This window comes from Patiria miniata, unplaced genomic scaffold (genome assembly GCF_015706575.1).
Source record: "Patiria miniata isolate m_02_andy unplaced genomic scaffold, ASM1570657v1 HiC_scaffold_1, whole genome shotgun sequence".
In the NCBI taxonomy this organism is placed as follows: Eukaryota; Metazoa; Echinodermata; class Asteroidea; order Valvatida; family Asterinidae; genus Patiria; species Patiria miniata.
In genome coordinates, this window is record NW_024037047.1 from 24,265,548 (window position 1) to 24,281,374 (window position 15,827).

Genomic DNA, 15,827 nt, shown 5'->3' on the forward strand with positions numbered 1-15,827 from the left:
AAGTACTCGTATAGACCTGTACTTGTACTCGAAAGTACAATGTTTCGTATAGACCTGTGCGTGTACTCGAAAGTACATGTACTCGTATAGACCTGTACTTGTACTCGAAAGTACATGTACTCGTATATACCTGTACTTGTACTCGGAAGTACATGTACTCGTATGTACTTGTACTCGGAAGTACAAGTACTCGTACCCGTACGCGTACTTGGTAACCTAAGTACTCGGCAGTACTCGCTACTCGGGAAAACAGTACTCGACTACAACACTGGTATAGGCCACATGCATGAAAAGACTTCCAGTGAATATATATCTGACTCAGTTGAAAAGAGTGTTTTGCGCTCTGGGGCCAGCTTTTCTAGTCTTTGACCTAGCTGGCATGTGACAGATTTGAAAACAGATCCGAGGGGTAGACAAAATAACTGAATGGAAGAATGCAGTGCGTGCATGCAAGTTGGTTGTCAGGAGCATTTTTTGACATCAACGGGACTTCTTTTTTTTATGGCAACAACTTTGAACTTTGCCCATTGTCAAGGGCAAGCCCCGGTTTGTTTATAATTTGCACCCTCGGGTTCGGTAAGGAAGTTAGAATCACTCTACAGGGAGTTGTGACACTGCGTTGAGTGCCGGTCCATTTATCACCAGATGATAAGCACACTTTGGTGTCTTAAAGCGCACGTCGTTGCTTAAAGGGGCACGACATCATTCCAAATTAAATAAAACACGAAAAATAATTCAGAAGCTTTAATACCTTTAATTATAGAAAAAAAAACTTGTCATGTTCAGATGCCTTTATTAAAGGTAAAATTCACTGGCGTAGGCCTATTTTCAGACATGTTTTCTTAGTGTTTTCTCAGTTATGTTAAACTGGATTTGTGATCTAAACAGCTTCAGATGTATCCCTTTTTGTGCCCTTTTTTGTGTTCAGCGCGAATGCACAAAACCGCGCATGCCCAGTTGCGTGAAATACAAAATCAGCATGTCAACAACCCCAGCACGTTCTTAATTCATTGTCTCTTGGAGCCGTTTAAACCCCGTCTACCAAATCATACACCTTTTTTCCCCCGCGTCTTCATGACGACATCATCAATATTACCCTTCTAATCCCTCAAAAGTGAATCGATTCTGGTTTCACTATATAGTTGACAATATTGAAGAACCATTCATCTTACTTCGTCTGGACTCTTAAGAAATATAAAATGGATTGTACCCCCAATTGCCCCGAAGTCCAATAGACTGTAGAATGAGAACTCTTTCGAAGGATCAGTGATCGAGTTGAAAATGATGTATGTCGCCCGTCAGCAAAAAAAGTAATGACTATTCGTCAAAGGGATTTCCACTGCCTTACTTTGCAATTTTACCCTCTAAATCCAGCTTTCAGAGCTTGTAATCTTGGGTAATTATTCACGACCATGTAGGTAGGTCCTTAGACACAAGGGAAAAGAAACTGAACTACAATTCCGTAATTTTGGAAGTAAGAGATTTGTCATGTGGTGGCTTTCTGTTTTCTTTTTCTTTTCTGCCTTTGGAGAATTCAGGTAGACAGCATGTGGTCGTTGTTGGTACAGAAGTGAATGGAACAAATTGGAGTGATGTATCTGCGGTAGATTTGGTATTATCCTAGTGCTCCCTGTTGGGTGCAGTTTTGGTGGCCATGACCCTAAATCGTGCACTTTGTCATATCAGTGCCTCAGTCCAATTTGAACAAATCCCTTTTAAATACTGTGGGAAGGAAGGTTTTTATTTTGAGTAATGGCAAGTTGCACTGTCAGCGCAGGGACGTAGTTTCATTCGCCTTTTATCTCCGATGGAATAGATTTCGAATCGTACCCAGAACATCACTTGCATTAACGAAGTTGTTGTAGTTCTGATTCGTTTTTGTGGGATCTAGCAGCAGGATTTGTCTATTTTGCCTCCTTACTAGGCCTATATGGCCTTACAAATATCCAAGCAACCAGCCGAGGCGTATCAATGAAGCCTCTCTTTCGACTCAATGCAAAGAGCAAACTATTTGACCAATAAGTTGTTTCCAATAATTATACACCACACAAAATCCAAAGAAGAATGTTCATAACCTACTGTGGGAAGGAAGATTTTTAGTTTGAGCAATGGCAAGTTGCACTGTCGGCGCAGGGGTAGTTTAACCTAACCTGTTGAAGTTTCAGCTCAGAAGATAGTATACACTATTCGAGAAAGACGTAAACAACCATGCACAACATTTTGATCACGAAACGCGATTTCGTCGACAGCACTCTCAAGTTAATTATTCCAAAAATCAGTCATTGACTGATCGCTGGAAATCACCCATATTTCTTGAATTCTTCTAAATGACAGTAAGCCAGACGGAATCATTTCACAGCAGGATTTTTAGTACCAGTACGATCTCTAATCCAAGCTAGCTTTTTGGTAATAAATCGGCAGGTTACTTTTAGGATAAATGCAAATTATCCTATAATAAATGCCTTTAAATTTCTTGCGGTTTTCTCAATATTCTCGAATGTAAAGCTCCATTGGCACAATGTGTAATGACTAATGCATGGTGGTTCTAAAGTACACTGCACGAGGAGATTTTAATTGGAACGAGGTTAAAAAAACCTGAGTCACAAAATCGAAACTTTCAAGTTTTACTAACCACTGCTAAATGCGATGGGTTCAACAAGTCAACACAAATTTCCCAGACACATAACATGGAATTTCGCTTCGGGCAATGTGGGCTTGTCTCCATTATACAACCTCGAGTCTTTTGTGTCCGTTTTCTGGGCCATCAATTTCTGACAGAAAGAAAAATGTTTCAATTTTTCAAAAGTAGACTCTCTGTAAACAGATACACCCGACCTGTTTCGCCCTTTTGTTCCATTGAAATCTTTTTTTTCCAAGTTGACTTTCTGCTCGACGTGTTGTCAAATAAATTGATGGATATAGTTATTATATCGGTTCCCTTGTGAAAACGTGTTAATTTGGTTTCGCCACGGACTAGTGAGGATGAAGTGCTCATTCTATCACGCATGCGCGAGGAATTCTCTTTGGTGAACAACTACGCATGCTCATGACACGGATGTAAGAATTCGTGTCAGCTTTTGTGATGAGAAGGCCCCATAAATAATGTATGATTGTTTTAGACCTGTAAGTCAACCAACTGAGAGTTCTTCATATTGGGATTTCTAGGTTTCTTTTTGAATTAATTTCCTCTGTTCGTTTGTTTTGTTAGATCAACATGTCGCTACTATTACAGTTTATTTTCTGTTCGAGAATGACCCATGACCCCTGCAAGCAACGTGATCACGTAGTTTCAATGCTGTGTGGTGAAATTGAAATATTTAAATTCATGTTAAAACTGCGGACATAACATTTATGAACATTAAACTAGAGTATGCATATTCTTGTTCTATATTGTCACCATGTGCATGTGTATTTTGATATGGCATACTTTTAAAACAATGACAACAGTTGTCTAATTGAAGGAGATGTTTTTGCACGTGCGAACGATTGACATTTCGGACATACTATCCACGCAAATTGAGCGCCAAGTAAAACATTGTATATAGACAAACACAATTTTGTTGATTTTGTAAACATGCCTGCGAGTTAGCGGGCAGACTTGGGTATGTACGGCCGAAGTTTGATGACTTCGCGTGCAACGATGGAAAGCTGATATTGTGGTGTTTGCGAAACTTAGACTGGTCTGGATTTGGCTTCAGGAGGTTTTCGAGAACCGTGACTCGGGGGACTTTTGAATGGTCCAGGATCCAAGGGCGGATCCAGAACACATTTGGGGGGGGGGGGGCAAAAAAATTTAGCCCCCAAAAAGTAGGTCCAAAATATTACAGCGAGGGGTTCGGGGCCCGCTGAAGGGCCCCGAACATTTTTTGGATTCTAGATGCTCTGTGGTGCGATCTGAGGCAATTTCAGACCACTTTAATTGTTTTGAGGAAAAGATGGTGGTGTGCGCTGTGCCTGCCTTTGTCGCGACATCATCACTTAAAAAAATTGGGTTCTTGTTTTTTGGGTTTTTTTTTGGGGGGGGGGGGGGGAGGAGGGGGAGGGTAGTCTGAGTATCACCCGTTATCCAAGGAGCCAAATCCTGTATAATTCGTCGTGGTTTATTACATAGACTAGGAGGAGGGGGCGGCCGCCCATGGCCCCCGTTGGCCCCCGCCCCCTGGATCCGCCCTTGTCAGGATCCAAGGATGAAGCCAAAGCTGGTGGCAAGCCGGGGCTTCGGGAAAGTCATTGGTTCTGTGCTGAGGTGTAGCAGTAATTGAGGTTTTGAACTCGGCATGTTGCCACCAGGTGTGCAAAGTATTACCTGCCAGTCATCTCATATTTTTCTTAGGGGAAATATTTTCAGTGATGGGTGCACGCAAATGTGATTGTTGATATAACTATATGCAGTGGGTGTTCTTCATGAAAGAGGTTTGCAATCTACTTTACGATCTCATAAAAATGAATTGGAAAGAAACAAAACGTCCCACTTTCATTTTAGGTGCAGCCTTATAGAAAGTAAAACAAAAATTCTGACAAGGTATGAACATTTTCTGAAAAATGAAATTATATTTTATTGTGGAATATGAAGGCATACAAATCAAACAATGTAAAAATCCGGGGAAACTGGAATAAATGTCTTGAGAAACGTCGTTCGTCAAGTTGGAAAAAAATTCTTTCTTAAAAGTTAACCAAAAGTTCAAGAGGGGAAAAGAGAACTTGAGCGACTTACAGAAATAAACTCCCCTGTGATAGCTTGGAGAAAAGGGCAACTTATAAATGGATTTTATACCAGACAGAAAATTGAGTTAAACCCAGTCGCTCAAAATACATTCCAGCTAGGACAGGACATAATCCAATTTTATTTTGGCAATTTGGAGCCGAATCGGGAATTTCCCCGTGGTTTTTCCAAGAAGGTTTTTTGCGGGGTTTTCGCCCGTCCCATAATCAAGAATTTGTGCCATTTTACCTGAACGTTTAAATGAACTTGTGATTTATGTGTAAATATTTCCAAAGTACTGGTATTTGTAAGTATTAATATTCGCAGCCTGTTCCGAATGTAATTTTTGCTTACTTTGTTTCACTTTATTTTAAAAATTTGTAATGCATGCAGGGCCCTAATGGAAACCAGTTTTAAAACTGTTTGGGCACACCCTGAGTAAAGAAGTGTACTAAATAAATTGTGCCCAATCCTAGCCATATTTGGCAATGATCCGTGAATGTACGCCGAATTCTTGGCAGGTATGAAATGTTGCGCATTATACAATCTGGTTTGCATTAAACCGGGACCCAGCGTAATGCTCTTTGACAAGTTACGAGTTCGGTTTCTCGTTCAAATAATCACCGGCATGATGTGTATCTGACCTTCGTTTAACCTCGCGTGTCCAGCCATAACTTTGCAGTTTTCGTCTTGGTTTTATATCTTGCCGATTTGGTATATTTTTAACAGGCTTTTCAGTGATTTTTACACATATCAAGTAATTGAAAAGTTAATTAGATTTGGAGGCTTCGCGTGGTGGGAAGTTTCACTTTAGGGAAGATTTGAAAATGCACCATGTGAAGTGACTGTCTCGTAAAAGGCATAGGATCATTTGCATTTATCTCCAAAGTAACCTAGCGAATTTTATCAAAAAGGCTTTCTTGGATTGAAGATCGTACTGGTACTAAACACCCCGTGAAATCATTCCGTCTGGCTTGCTGTCATTTGGAAGAAATCAAAAATGGGATTGCCAATGATAAGTAAATTGACTGAATTTTTTTGTGGTGGTGGGGGGGAGTGCTATTGACAAAATAGTGTTTCGTGATAAAAAGTTTGTGCATGGTTTCGCACTGTTTCTCGAAAAGTGTAATATCCACTGAGCTGAAACTTTGGACTTTGAGAGTGTTTATGGAGAACGTTGTGTTCACTTATTTAGTTCCTTCGAGACTGAGTCACGTCTTTTGAGAGACATTCACTCCATGTGGCGTATCTGATTTCGTCCCAGTCGAACTTGTAATGATCTGACTAATGTTGAGTAAACGTCACCATTGGAATGATGGTGATGTTCGCAAGAGATTATGAAACTGTATAAGAGGATAGCCTAATTTGTTTTGACTTAGAAAACGTTTCTCGATGCAAATCCATCGCACTACACGTGAATGGTGCATGCATGTGAAGTTGCAATTATGGGAGGTGACTGGCCTATGTTCCGACACCCATGGCCTATGTTCCGACACCCATATCAGTTCCGACAAACCGCAATTAAGTTGTGTTACTCCCTGTTAGGGTTAGGAATAGGAATAGGCCTATACGTGCAGTCGGAACATCAAGGTGTCGGAACAGGTGTGTCGGAACATATATGCGTCGGAACATAGAGGTGTAACCATTATGGGACAGTCGTCGTCATAATTGTTTTGAAAAGCATGGTTGTAAATACTATACATAACTTAAATAAGGTAGAGCGAGCCTACTTAGATGACGATGATTACGAAACCAAAATCCAAATCTATATTTAAAGATTGTGTGGTTTTTGTTTGTGTGCTTCGAACATGATGATAATCATACTGACACATGTTAACGGGGTGTCAGAAATGACATGCTGTCAAATTGTCCTTTTGACAAGATAGGTCGTCACCCCAGGAAAAAGGTTCCGAAAGAGGGAGCATGTTCTTGAATGTCGCACTGTCAAGTCACATCTTGTCAAATTTGAAACTCCACAAAATCACTTTATTCAACTTGACAAGTTTGTCCGTCAAAGTTCAAGGCCGGCCAAGTTTATATAGTTCATCGAATCACATCGTTTTGATCGAGTCAGAACCGTATACCCGGAAATTAATTCAACATGACTCAAATTTGTGAAGGCTGGGTTTGTAGGTCATGATGATGGCTTATCATCCCGTAATATCTAAACAATGTAAGTCATTTCAGTTTCATTGGAACAAACCAGAAAACAATATTGTGAATCTCTGTTCTTAGGTCTTAGGGCCTATATCTGTATTGACTTCGACACTGCCACCACTCCCTTTAGAACAACTCTGGATCCACCCCTGATTTTCTTTGTTTTGCGTGACTCGGGATGTACGTTTGAAGAAGACCAAAGCGTTCCGACCGAAACGTTGGTGGAAGAGCTCAAAAGCAACGAATGAGATATCAGCAGGACTCAATTTAATATCATGGTTCCACAGAAGACAACGTATTATGATAACTGATTGTACTTGGGCCAGCCAAGAAATTCTGCGCTAACACCTTAGCACATAGCCTTATAGTTATACGATGGGCACATGTTTGGGCGTGCCAAGTTATCCCACAAAAAGAGATATCTATATTAAAAATGGAGATATTTGTATTTCTGTTAGAAATAGAAATATTTCTATTAGAAATGGAGATATCTCTATTAAAAACAGAGGTATGTTTTTTTTTAGAAATAGAGATATCTCTATTAGAAATAGAGCTATCTGTGTTAGAAATAGAAATATCGCTCCTGATTTCGAAATTGACTGTTAAATTTGCACGCCATATGTTCGGAAGGCAGCACTCCTTATATATACATGTGAAATTGTGTTCGCCATTAGCGGGATTTCTTCACTTACTTTCTTATTTCTAAAGAGTAAACTTACACTCCGTCACCGACTCTAAGTAGGTACTAGACGATTTACGGTGACAATTACTTCGTTAGGCTTAAACAGCTTGGAAAGTAGACGGTACTGGAGTGGAAACTAAATCTCTTCGATTGAATACATTTCACCGTAAAACGTCCCGTCGCTAGTTTCAGTCGGATAGTGTGACTTTTCAAACTTAGGAAGTAAGAGAGTAAATGTAAGCATATTAGTTTTGAGTGTCGCAGCAAGAAATGTAATCCGCTTTTTTTTTTACTGCGCGAGTGAACTGCAATAGCACTCAATTTGTCGCCGTAAACACTTTAATTTTCCAAGTGTCACTCTGGGTGACGACCCTCCATCAAAGTCATCATCTCGTGTTTCTGCAGCTGGGGCTGGCGAGATACTCGGTGTTGCTTGGTCACTCGGGGATTCGAGGCAAATTGGCCGTAGCGTCCAGGTGATAATGTCAAGGCTTTCCAGGTGTAATATTCATACTTTTGGGGATTTTGCACGAGGCCACACAGGTGCAAACCTTTGACTTTTCCCGACGAAGCGAATTTTTAATCATCAGTGCTATTTTGTCGATGGCTTTAAGTCGAACACAACATACAGAAATAAGGAAAGGTGATACAATGTTCTGCCCTGAAGCAATAATGGATACGTAAGATATAAAGACTGGAGTATTTGTGTGTGTTCAACAATTGAGACCGAAAACCCTTCGTTATGTCCTGACTCAATGAAACACTACTTTCTTGTCTAAAACAACCTACCGCAGTCGACAAATAATGAGGTTTTGGGCATTGGTCGAAATCCAGTCGTTTCTGCCAATACAAAGTGCTGTGGAAAAGGTGGGAGTCAAAAACAACTACAGCGATTTATTTCGATTTTGGTTCTTGAAAATTGGAACATAGACCTACCACAAAAAGCTGCAAATATTGGGTTTTTTTTTTTAAAGCTGGCAGCCTCGACAGCATTATTTTCGCAAAAGAGAATTTTATTCAAGTACATCATAAATCTTTAATAAGTGAATCGCAAGTCAGTCACAAGTCAATCACAAGTCAATCACAAGTTAGCCACAAGTCACAAGTCAATCAAAAGTCGGTCACAGGTCAATTACAAGTCAGTCACAAGTCAGTCATAAGTCAATCACAGGTCAATCACAAGTCAATCACAAGTCAGTCAAAAGTCAATCATATTCAATCACAAGTCAATCACAAGTCAATCACAAGTCAAACCCAAGTCAATCACAAGTCAATCACAAGTCAATCACAAGTCAATCACAAGTCAATCACAAGTCAATCACAAGTCAATCACAAGTCAATCACAAGTCAATCACAAGTCAATCACAAGTCAGTCACAAGTCAGTCACAAGTCAATCACAAGTCAATCACAAGTCAGTCACAAGTCAAACACAAGTCAGTCACAAGTCAATCACAAGTGAGTCACAAGTCAATCATAAGTCAGGTCACAAGGACTGATCAATATAAAGAATTGACTTTTGTCGTAGCTCTTCTGAATAGCTTTTCACCTGCTTTTGTAATTGAATTGTGAAGAATTGACGACTCAGTGATGTGAACTTGTAAAAACTCGGAGCCAATTGGCAAGCATCAAACATGTCCTTCAATAAGGAACTATAAATATCAACAACCACCCTTCTTTTATTTTATTTTTTCAGGCTCGTCGTGATTGCGAGTCGACCCTTAACTCCCACGGGTTCCCCTGGCCCGAAGAGCTAACCTGCGAGAACCTCCCCGAGTCTCGAAAGGGAGAGAAGCGAGAGAGATGCATCAGTTATGAACCACCAAGACCAGGTAGAAGACAAATGATAATTTGGGGACCATTTGACTTGCCTGAACCAACCAGACGTGATGACGCATCACTCCAACCAATAGTTGTTGAGTGGCTTGAGATCGACCTTAAATAAAAGTACTAAATTACACTCCAAGTCAAACCTGTTGATGATTCTGTTTCGAACTGTCATCGTTTAATACTTAAAGCGAGTGTAAAGTTTCATGGCTCAGACTTTCACGGACTGAAGCTCTGTACTTTGAACTTAAAACTGAGCAGTATGTTCTGACACTGACTCCACCTAAAGTCCTAGTATAAAATGACTAGAATCCGATCTTTTGCACTTGCAACACGGTATTTGTTTGTAACTCAGGCTCTTATGACTTGAACTCTCGAACATGTTCAACCCTTGACATTAAGACCAGGTTGAAGTAAAGATACCCCCCTTTTGCTAGCCCCTCCCTAGCGATATTGGCATGACTTAGCGTCCTTAAATTTGTCCTGCAAATCAGGTGTGTAGTTGAAAAATCTCTCCTCCCCTAAAACAAAAAAGAGCATGTCGTTGCGGAACAATTTTTAAATGCATGAATTCCTTGGCAATTTTGTACACGTGTTAACTTTGCATCATGGGTAATATTTCTACATCTTATGCTTCAATGCAAAGTGTCCACGGACATCAACAGGAAGTGACGTCATTCTCAGAGGTATTTGAAATGACCGGTCTCAGTTCAAGTTGTTGCTTTTCGCTTGAAGTTCCTCTTACTAACTGCTCGTCCCGACCTCCCTGTATTGCATTTTGGATTTGTTTGTTCCCCGTTTCCTTCCTCCAGAGTACTGCGGCTTTCACAAAGAGGTGGGCCCGTGCCAGACCTACTACCCCTACTGGTATTTCAATACCGGCGCGGGGACATGCCAGCCGTTCACGTACGGCGGTTGCTTCGGCAACCAGAACCGTTTCGCGTCCAAGGAGGAGTGTCTGCGCACCTGCGGCATGGGATTTGATGAAAAGAAAGGTGAAAATATTGTTACGTATTCATGACGTCACCACCACACTTTTTCATCATCATCATCATGGTTTCATCAGCACACCTGCCCATGACGTCACTGCACCATTTCACTACATTCGGAGTCATTCGACATAATGTCACTGATTACGCATTAATTTACCATTACATTTAATTCTTTATATACACCACAGTTAAACCTAACTGTAACATCTGTGAAGGAGTATATGTCCAGCAAGTTTCCATCTTCAATTCATTTCGGATTCAATGTACTTCAGATATGCACCCTAATTGTTTATACATTTAATTCACCCACGTGATGCATGACAGTATCTGCATGAAAACCTTTGAGATATGCACTATAACATTAAATCCTTGCCTCCTGCATGGTTCACCTGCCAATTAACATTGGTCTGTATTGTTTGTTAATGTTTCACTTGCATGCTAACAGTTGATATCAAAACAATTGTCACTTAATTACTTTACCATTTGTTGTTAGGCCTCCTTTTCAATTTATTTTGGTGTAATGGATGTGGAAGAACGCTGCCGAAACTGCAGTGAAATATTTTATGTTTCTCAACTTCTCACGAACAACCAACTCATGTCCTCTTTGCCGAAAACTTTATTTAAAATTAAACATTCCTAAAGTGTGACCTTTGACCCCCGTGCTTTCTCATGTTCAGATGATGTGACCACAACAGTGGACAAGCAGATGGACACCACGACGACAGCGGGAACCACGTCTACCGTCACGCCATCGCGGGTACCAGTCATGGACGGTGCCCCGCAGGATATCATGATCGCCCAGGGACAAGGGGCGACGCTCAAATGCCACGCAGAGGGCGCCCTTGAGTACACGTGGTCGCGCGTTGATGGCAGCATGCCAGAGGAAAAGTAAGCATTGTTCAGTTTTTGAGTTGGCGCGAACTTTAACGATTACCATTTTATATTGCATCTAGCAATATTTTACTCACCCAAGCCAATCGTGAGTAAAATTTCATGAATGATTACAATTTGAAAGCTTATGGTTTGGTTATAAGAACTTTAAGTCGGTGGCCAACTTGTTTTATTTGTCTTAACGTTATACAAAATGAGAAATAAGTAGAACACCGAGATCAGAAGTTACCTTAATATGACCTTTGGCCTTTGCTTTGACCCTTGATCGTTAGGATAGTCAGCGAGATGGTGCTAGAGAGTGGGGCCACCTTGGTGCTACACAACCTGACCAGACAAGACTCGGGTTTATACAAGTGTCTCGCCGAGAACGATGCGGGACATACAGCGGCTACTGCCAAGATCACTGTCATGGGTAAGATGCTTAGTTGTGATCCTGGTGGGGTCACAGTCCGAGTCATGAGGAGTTAAGATGCGGTTGCCTGAACCCAGGAGAGATACATCATGGCTGACTTGTGAGAGTCAAGACTCTTTCCAAAACGAGTAATCCGTCAATCGGGCCTGTTAGGGTAAATGTCCGACCAACAAGATTGAAGGTCAACAATCTAACACATAAGGTTTTTAGCATCTACAGTCAGCCCATTAATGGCAAAAATTCTGACCAATCAGGGACAACAGTCCTACCGTACCCTTAACGTAAGATTTTAACTGTCAGGAGGCATCAAAGTTTGAGCTGGGAAAAGTCAGACCACTCATGGATAAGATCTAAGAGCTCTGACCTACATGGGATGAGCAGTCTATAAAGGGTCAGCACTCTGACCCATTTCGGTCACAGTTTAACCAACATAGCAGATGACAGTATATCGGAAGGTCATCAGTCTGAACAAGACTTCCCTGTGCAGAGTTAAAGTCTTAGTCACAAGGGTAGTTTGACTCGTAAGAGATAAAAAGTATGACTCTTTTAGGTTTACAGTCTGACCCATGAGGGCCAACCGTCTCATTCACGAGGTTCAATAGTCTGACCCATAAGGGTCAACTGTCTGACACGTGATGATCAACAGTCTTACCAATTAAGGTCTCATATTCTGACCCATGATAGTCAAAAGTCTGGTCCATGAGAGATCAATAGGGGTCCACTGTCTGCATCCCTTGACCTGTCCAAGATTGATAAATATACAGCTAACCCACAAGTGTCAAACGTTTGACTCATAAGGGGTCATAGTTTGACCATATGTCAGCAACTGGACCCTAGAAGTTGTCCCATAGGGGTCAACAGTCTGACTCTTGACACTTCCTAGAGTAACTTGACTACCGTTTAATCATATGTCTCACCGTACTTGAGTCAACTGAAAGATTTGAAGTCAAGTACTTCCCCTGCTTCTGATTCCAGCCAAGCCACAGATAACGCAGATGTCGGTCAATGTGACCCTGAATCGAGGGGAGCCATTCAAGCTGACCTGCCAGGCCACGGGGTCGCCACAGCCTAGAGTGACGTGGGAACGGAAGGACGGAAAACGAGTTCTCATGAGGTGAAGAAATGTGAAAGGTCTTGTTAGACACTCAGTAGACTGACCGATTAGGGCCCCGCCCACTGCGCACGTGGGAAACAACACGTGCGCCTCTCCAATGCTACTTTTCGAAGCACTCCTATCCTATGCGCCATTTATGCCGTTCACCCATGCTTGGTCCGTTCGTTCCTGTTGCAGAGGCAGGGATTTAATCGAGTCCATCGCAAGCCCAGTCATAAGATCACAAATCCAGTCACAAAGAACAGTGGCTGAACAATAACCAAGGAATGCCATTGCCAAAGCTGATTTGAATAAGTGTGTGATTGAACTGGAACAAGTGGACCTGTGATGGACTTGCAGGGACATTATACAGGGACTTGTGATGGACTCAACTACATCGATCCCTGTTGATGGATATTCGATGCATCCACAGGCTTTAATTAACAAACCCATGAATAGATTTTCTTTATAAAAATGGCAAACTGACATTTAATCTTACCAAGTGTCTTTTATTCTGGTATTATTATTCTTGATGTTTGTGTATAGGCGTAACGGGACCATGGCCTTCCTATCCGTGGAATCAGCCAGTACCTCAGACTCTGGCATCTATTTTTGCAAAGCAACCAACTCACTTGGATCCACAACCGAAATGGTTCACGTCAAAGTACTCGGTAAGTCTCTAAACTGTGTGACTCTCATCCGGTGTAAAGATCTTCCTTACTCTGACGTTTATGTTCCTGGTTGAGTCCTTTCAAAAAAATTATGACTTGAAATGGTAGGATCTTTTGAATAGGTTGATGTTTTGATTAGAAGTTTTGATGGTTGTATGTAACAAGAGGTATCTTCTTTTCTTGGTAAATCGAGCCTACCGTTGTGAACAAATAAGCCTCTTGCTTTTTTGTTGATGAGGTTCAACTTTTTATAATCACGTCTGCCATGCAGTACCTCTGACTTTATACCGACCCCCGACAAGGAACACCTCGGTCAACGTTGGGGAGGCGATCACGTGGTCCTGCGCAGCATCCGGCTTTCCTCTACCGAGTATACACTGGGAGAAAATAGGAGGCAATCTGCCAGAAGACAGGTATAGAACACCGGAACGACAAGAAAATATCTAAAGTCTGTTGTCCGTGAGGTTTCACCTGGGTAGGGTGGTAATTTAAAGAATTGGTTTTATTTAGAGGTGATAACGAGTATATGGGGGAGTGTGGCCTAGTGGTTTGGGTTTTTGACTCATGATCAGAGTGTCGGTGGTTCGAATTAAGCTGCTGGCCATATGTTGTGTCCTTGGGCAAGCCACTTCACCCCGGCCACTTGCCTCTCCAGCCAGGAGTATAAATGTATACGGTAAGGGCATTATGTGGGGTCTAACCTGCGATGGACTGGCATAGAAATAGGGGAATAGGGGAAAGGGGGAATATAATGTATTCTCAGTCGTTTCATACTAAGGAAACCGGAGATAAACGGCCATATTAGCTCGTGACACTGCAGACTTTACTTGCTACCTCAAAGTAAAGGTTCATGTCAGAGAGGTTTCACTGGAGTAACTTGAAAGGTTGTTGGCTGTAATGGAAGGGTTTTAATAGATGATCTGTTGGGAAAGAGGTACATTTCGGTGGGGGAAACTATATGAACCTCATCGTTGAGGCTATTGTTAGTGAGGTTATACGAGAGAGTGGTATACTAAAGAGAAAGCGGTTTATTTGCTATTAAAGTTAAAGTATATTATTGGAAGATGATGGGCCGGAGGACATTGGAAAGAATTGGAAGAAAATGCAAACCTCATATAAGATGTGGTTTTCCGTGTTGATAAAACCTCACGTGTTAACCTCAGGTTGTTACAACTGGATTATTAGTTATAAAAGAGATATATTAAAGAGATATTTTCCCAGAGGAACGTGTGCAGCACATAATGAGATGCTTGCAGCGAAATGAGTATTTTCAGTGAGGTTATACAAAACACAGTAAATTAGTTAGACCAGGCCATTGATTCTGATCTGCTCAGGAAGATAATTATTATGAAATGCCTGAGCACAAGTACTAGGGCCTATAGGAGATGTAGGGCTGGAAGATATTTAAACCCAGAGCAAGCGGTAACAGGAGATCTTTAGGCAGGAATGTTTAAATACGACTAGGCTACATTATAAACAACCTCATGGATAAGGCAGGGCAGCTCTATAATATATTTGCTTTCTACACACCATTTCATGTATCAACAATAATGACAACATCGAATTAACATAGCAGCTTTCAAAATTAGGACTGAACGGTCTGTTGTTTTACCAGAATAACCCTCGACGGCATGATGGAGACTAGCGTGGATGGCACCAATGACGTCATATCCAAATTGACCCTCTCCGACATCCAACCCAACGACACATCGGAGTATCGATGTGTCACGCAAGGCACGGCGGGAAACGAAAGCAGCGTGTTCAGTCTGACGGTGAATGGTACGTCGCCGATTGGTTGGGTTTGTGGTTTGCGCGTGTGTGACCTCATCACTTTCTGGGTCTGTGTGCTCGAGCGTCACGCTCTTGTGTGGTTTCGTCACCAAGAGTGGGAATGGTAGTCTCCTCTCCAAACGCTTCTTAGATCATCCTTTTATCATCTGGTGTTTCATGCTCCTTCTGCAAATATCACGAAATCGTTTCTCAGCTTTCATCTTTTTTCTTTATCATTTCATAACATTATTTATGTTTTTCATTTTCAGGGAAGAGGTGAAGCTCGTTCCTTTTCCTTTCCTATTTTATGCCTCCATTTCAGTTTTGTAAAATCACTTTCCATTTTCTCCCACCAGTAGTAAACGGCAGTTTCTTTTCATTCGGTTGTGGTGTGCTATCATCAATGTGTCATCCATTTTGGTTTCTCGTGGGACATGTTTTCATCCTAAAAATACTCTCAACACTGTCAGTTTTTAATCATTCTATATCACGCCACAGGTTTGGTGTTTGGTGTCTTTCTGTTTTCATCAGCATTAGATTATCTGTTATTTTCTTTGTCAGCTGAATTTTTCGTTCAGGTATCACATTTAGACATTAATTTTGTTGATATTAACCTTTTGTGCGTGATATCT

General features: G+C 41.3%; 1 protein-coding gene across 2 annotated transcripts in view; it reads left to right on the top strand.

Annotated features, from left to right (window-relative positions):
• Positions 1-15,827, top strand: part of LOC119726335 (hemicentin-2-like) — a 45,843-nt gene that overhangs the window by 21,041 nt on the left and 8,975 nt on the right. The window contains exons 2-9 of one of the 2 annotated variants that reach the window (XM_038197993.1): positions 9,236-9,371; positions 10,179-10,361; positions 11,036-11,246; positions 11,522-11,661; positions 12,637-12,775; positions 13,301-13,425; positions 13,697-13,838; positions 15,041-15,204. In XM_038197993.1, coding sequence (XP_038053921.1) covers positions 9,236-9,371; positions 10,179-10,361; positions 11,036-11,246; positions 11,522-11,661; positions 12,637-12,775; positions 13,301-13,425; positions 13,697-13,838; positions 15,041-15,204 — 1,240 coding nt within the window. The remainder of the gene's footprint in view (positions 1-9,235; positions 9,372-10,178; positions 10,362-11,035; positions 11,247-11,521; positions 11,662-12,636; positions 12,776-13,300; positions 13,426-13,696; positions 13,839-15,040; positions 15,205-15,827) is intronic. The other variant, XM_038198000.1, reaches the window with a different exon arrangement.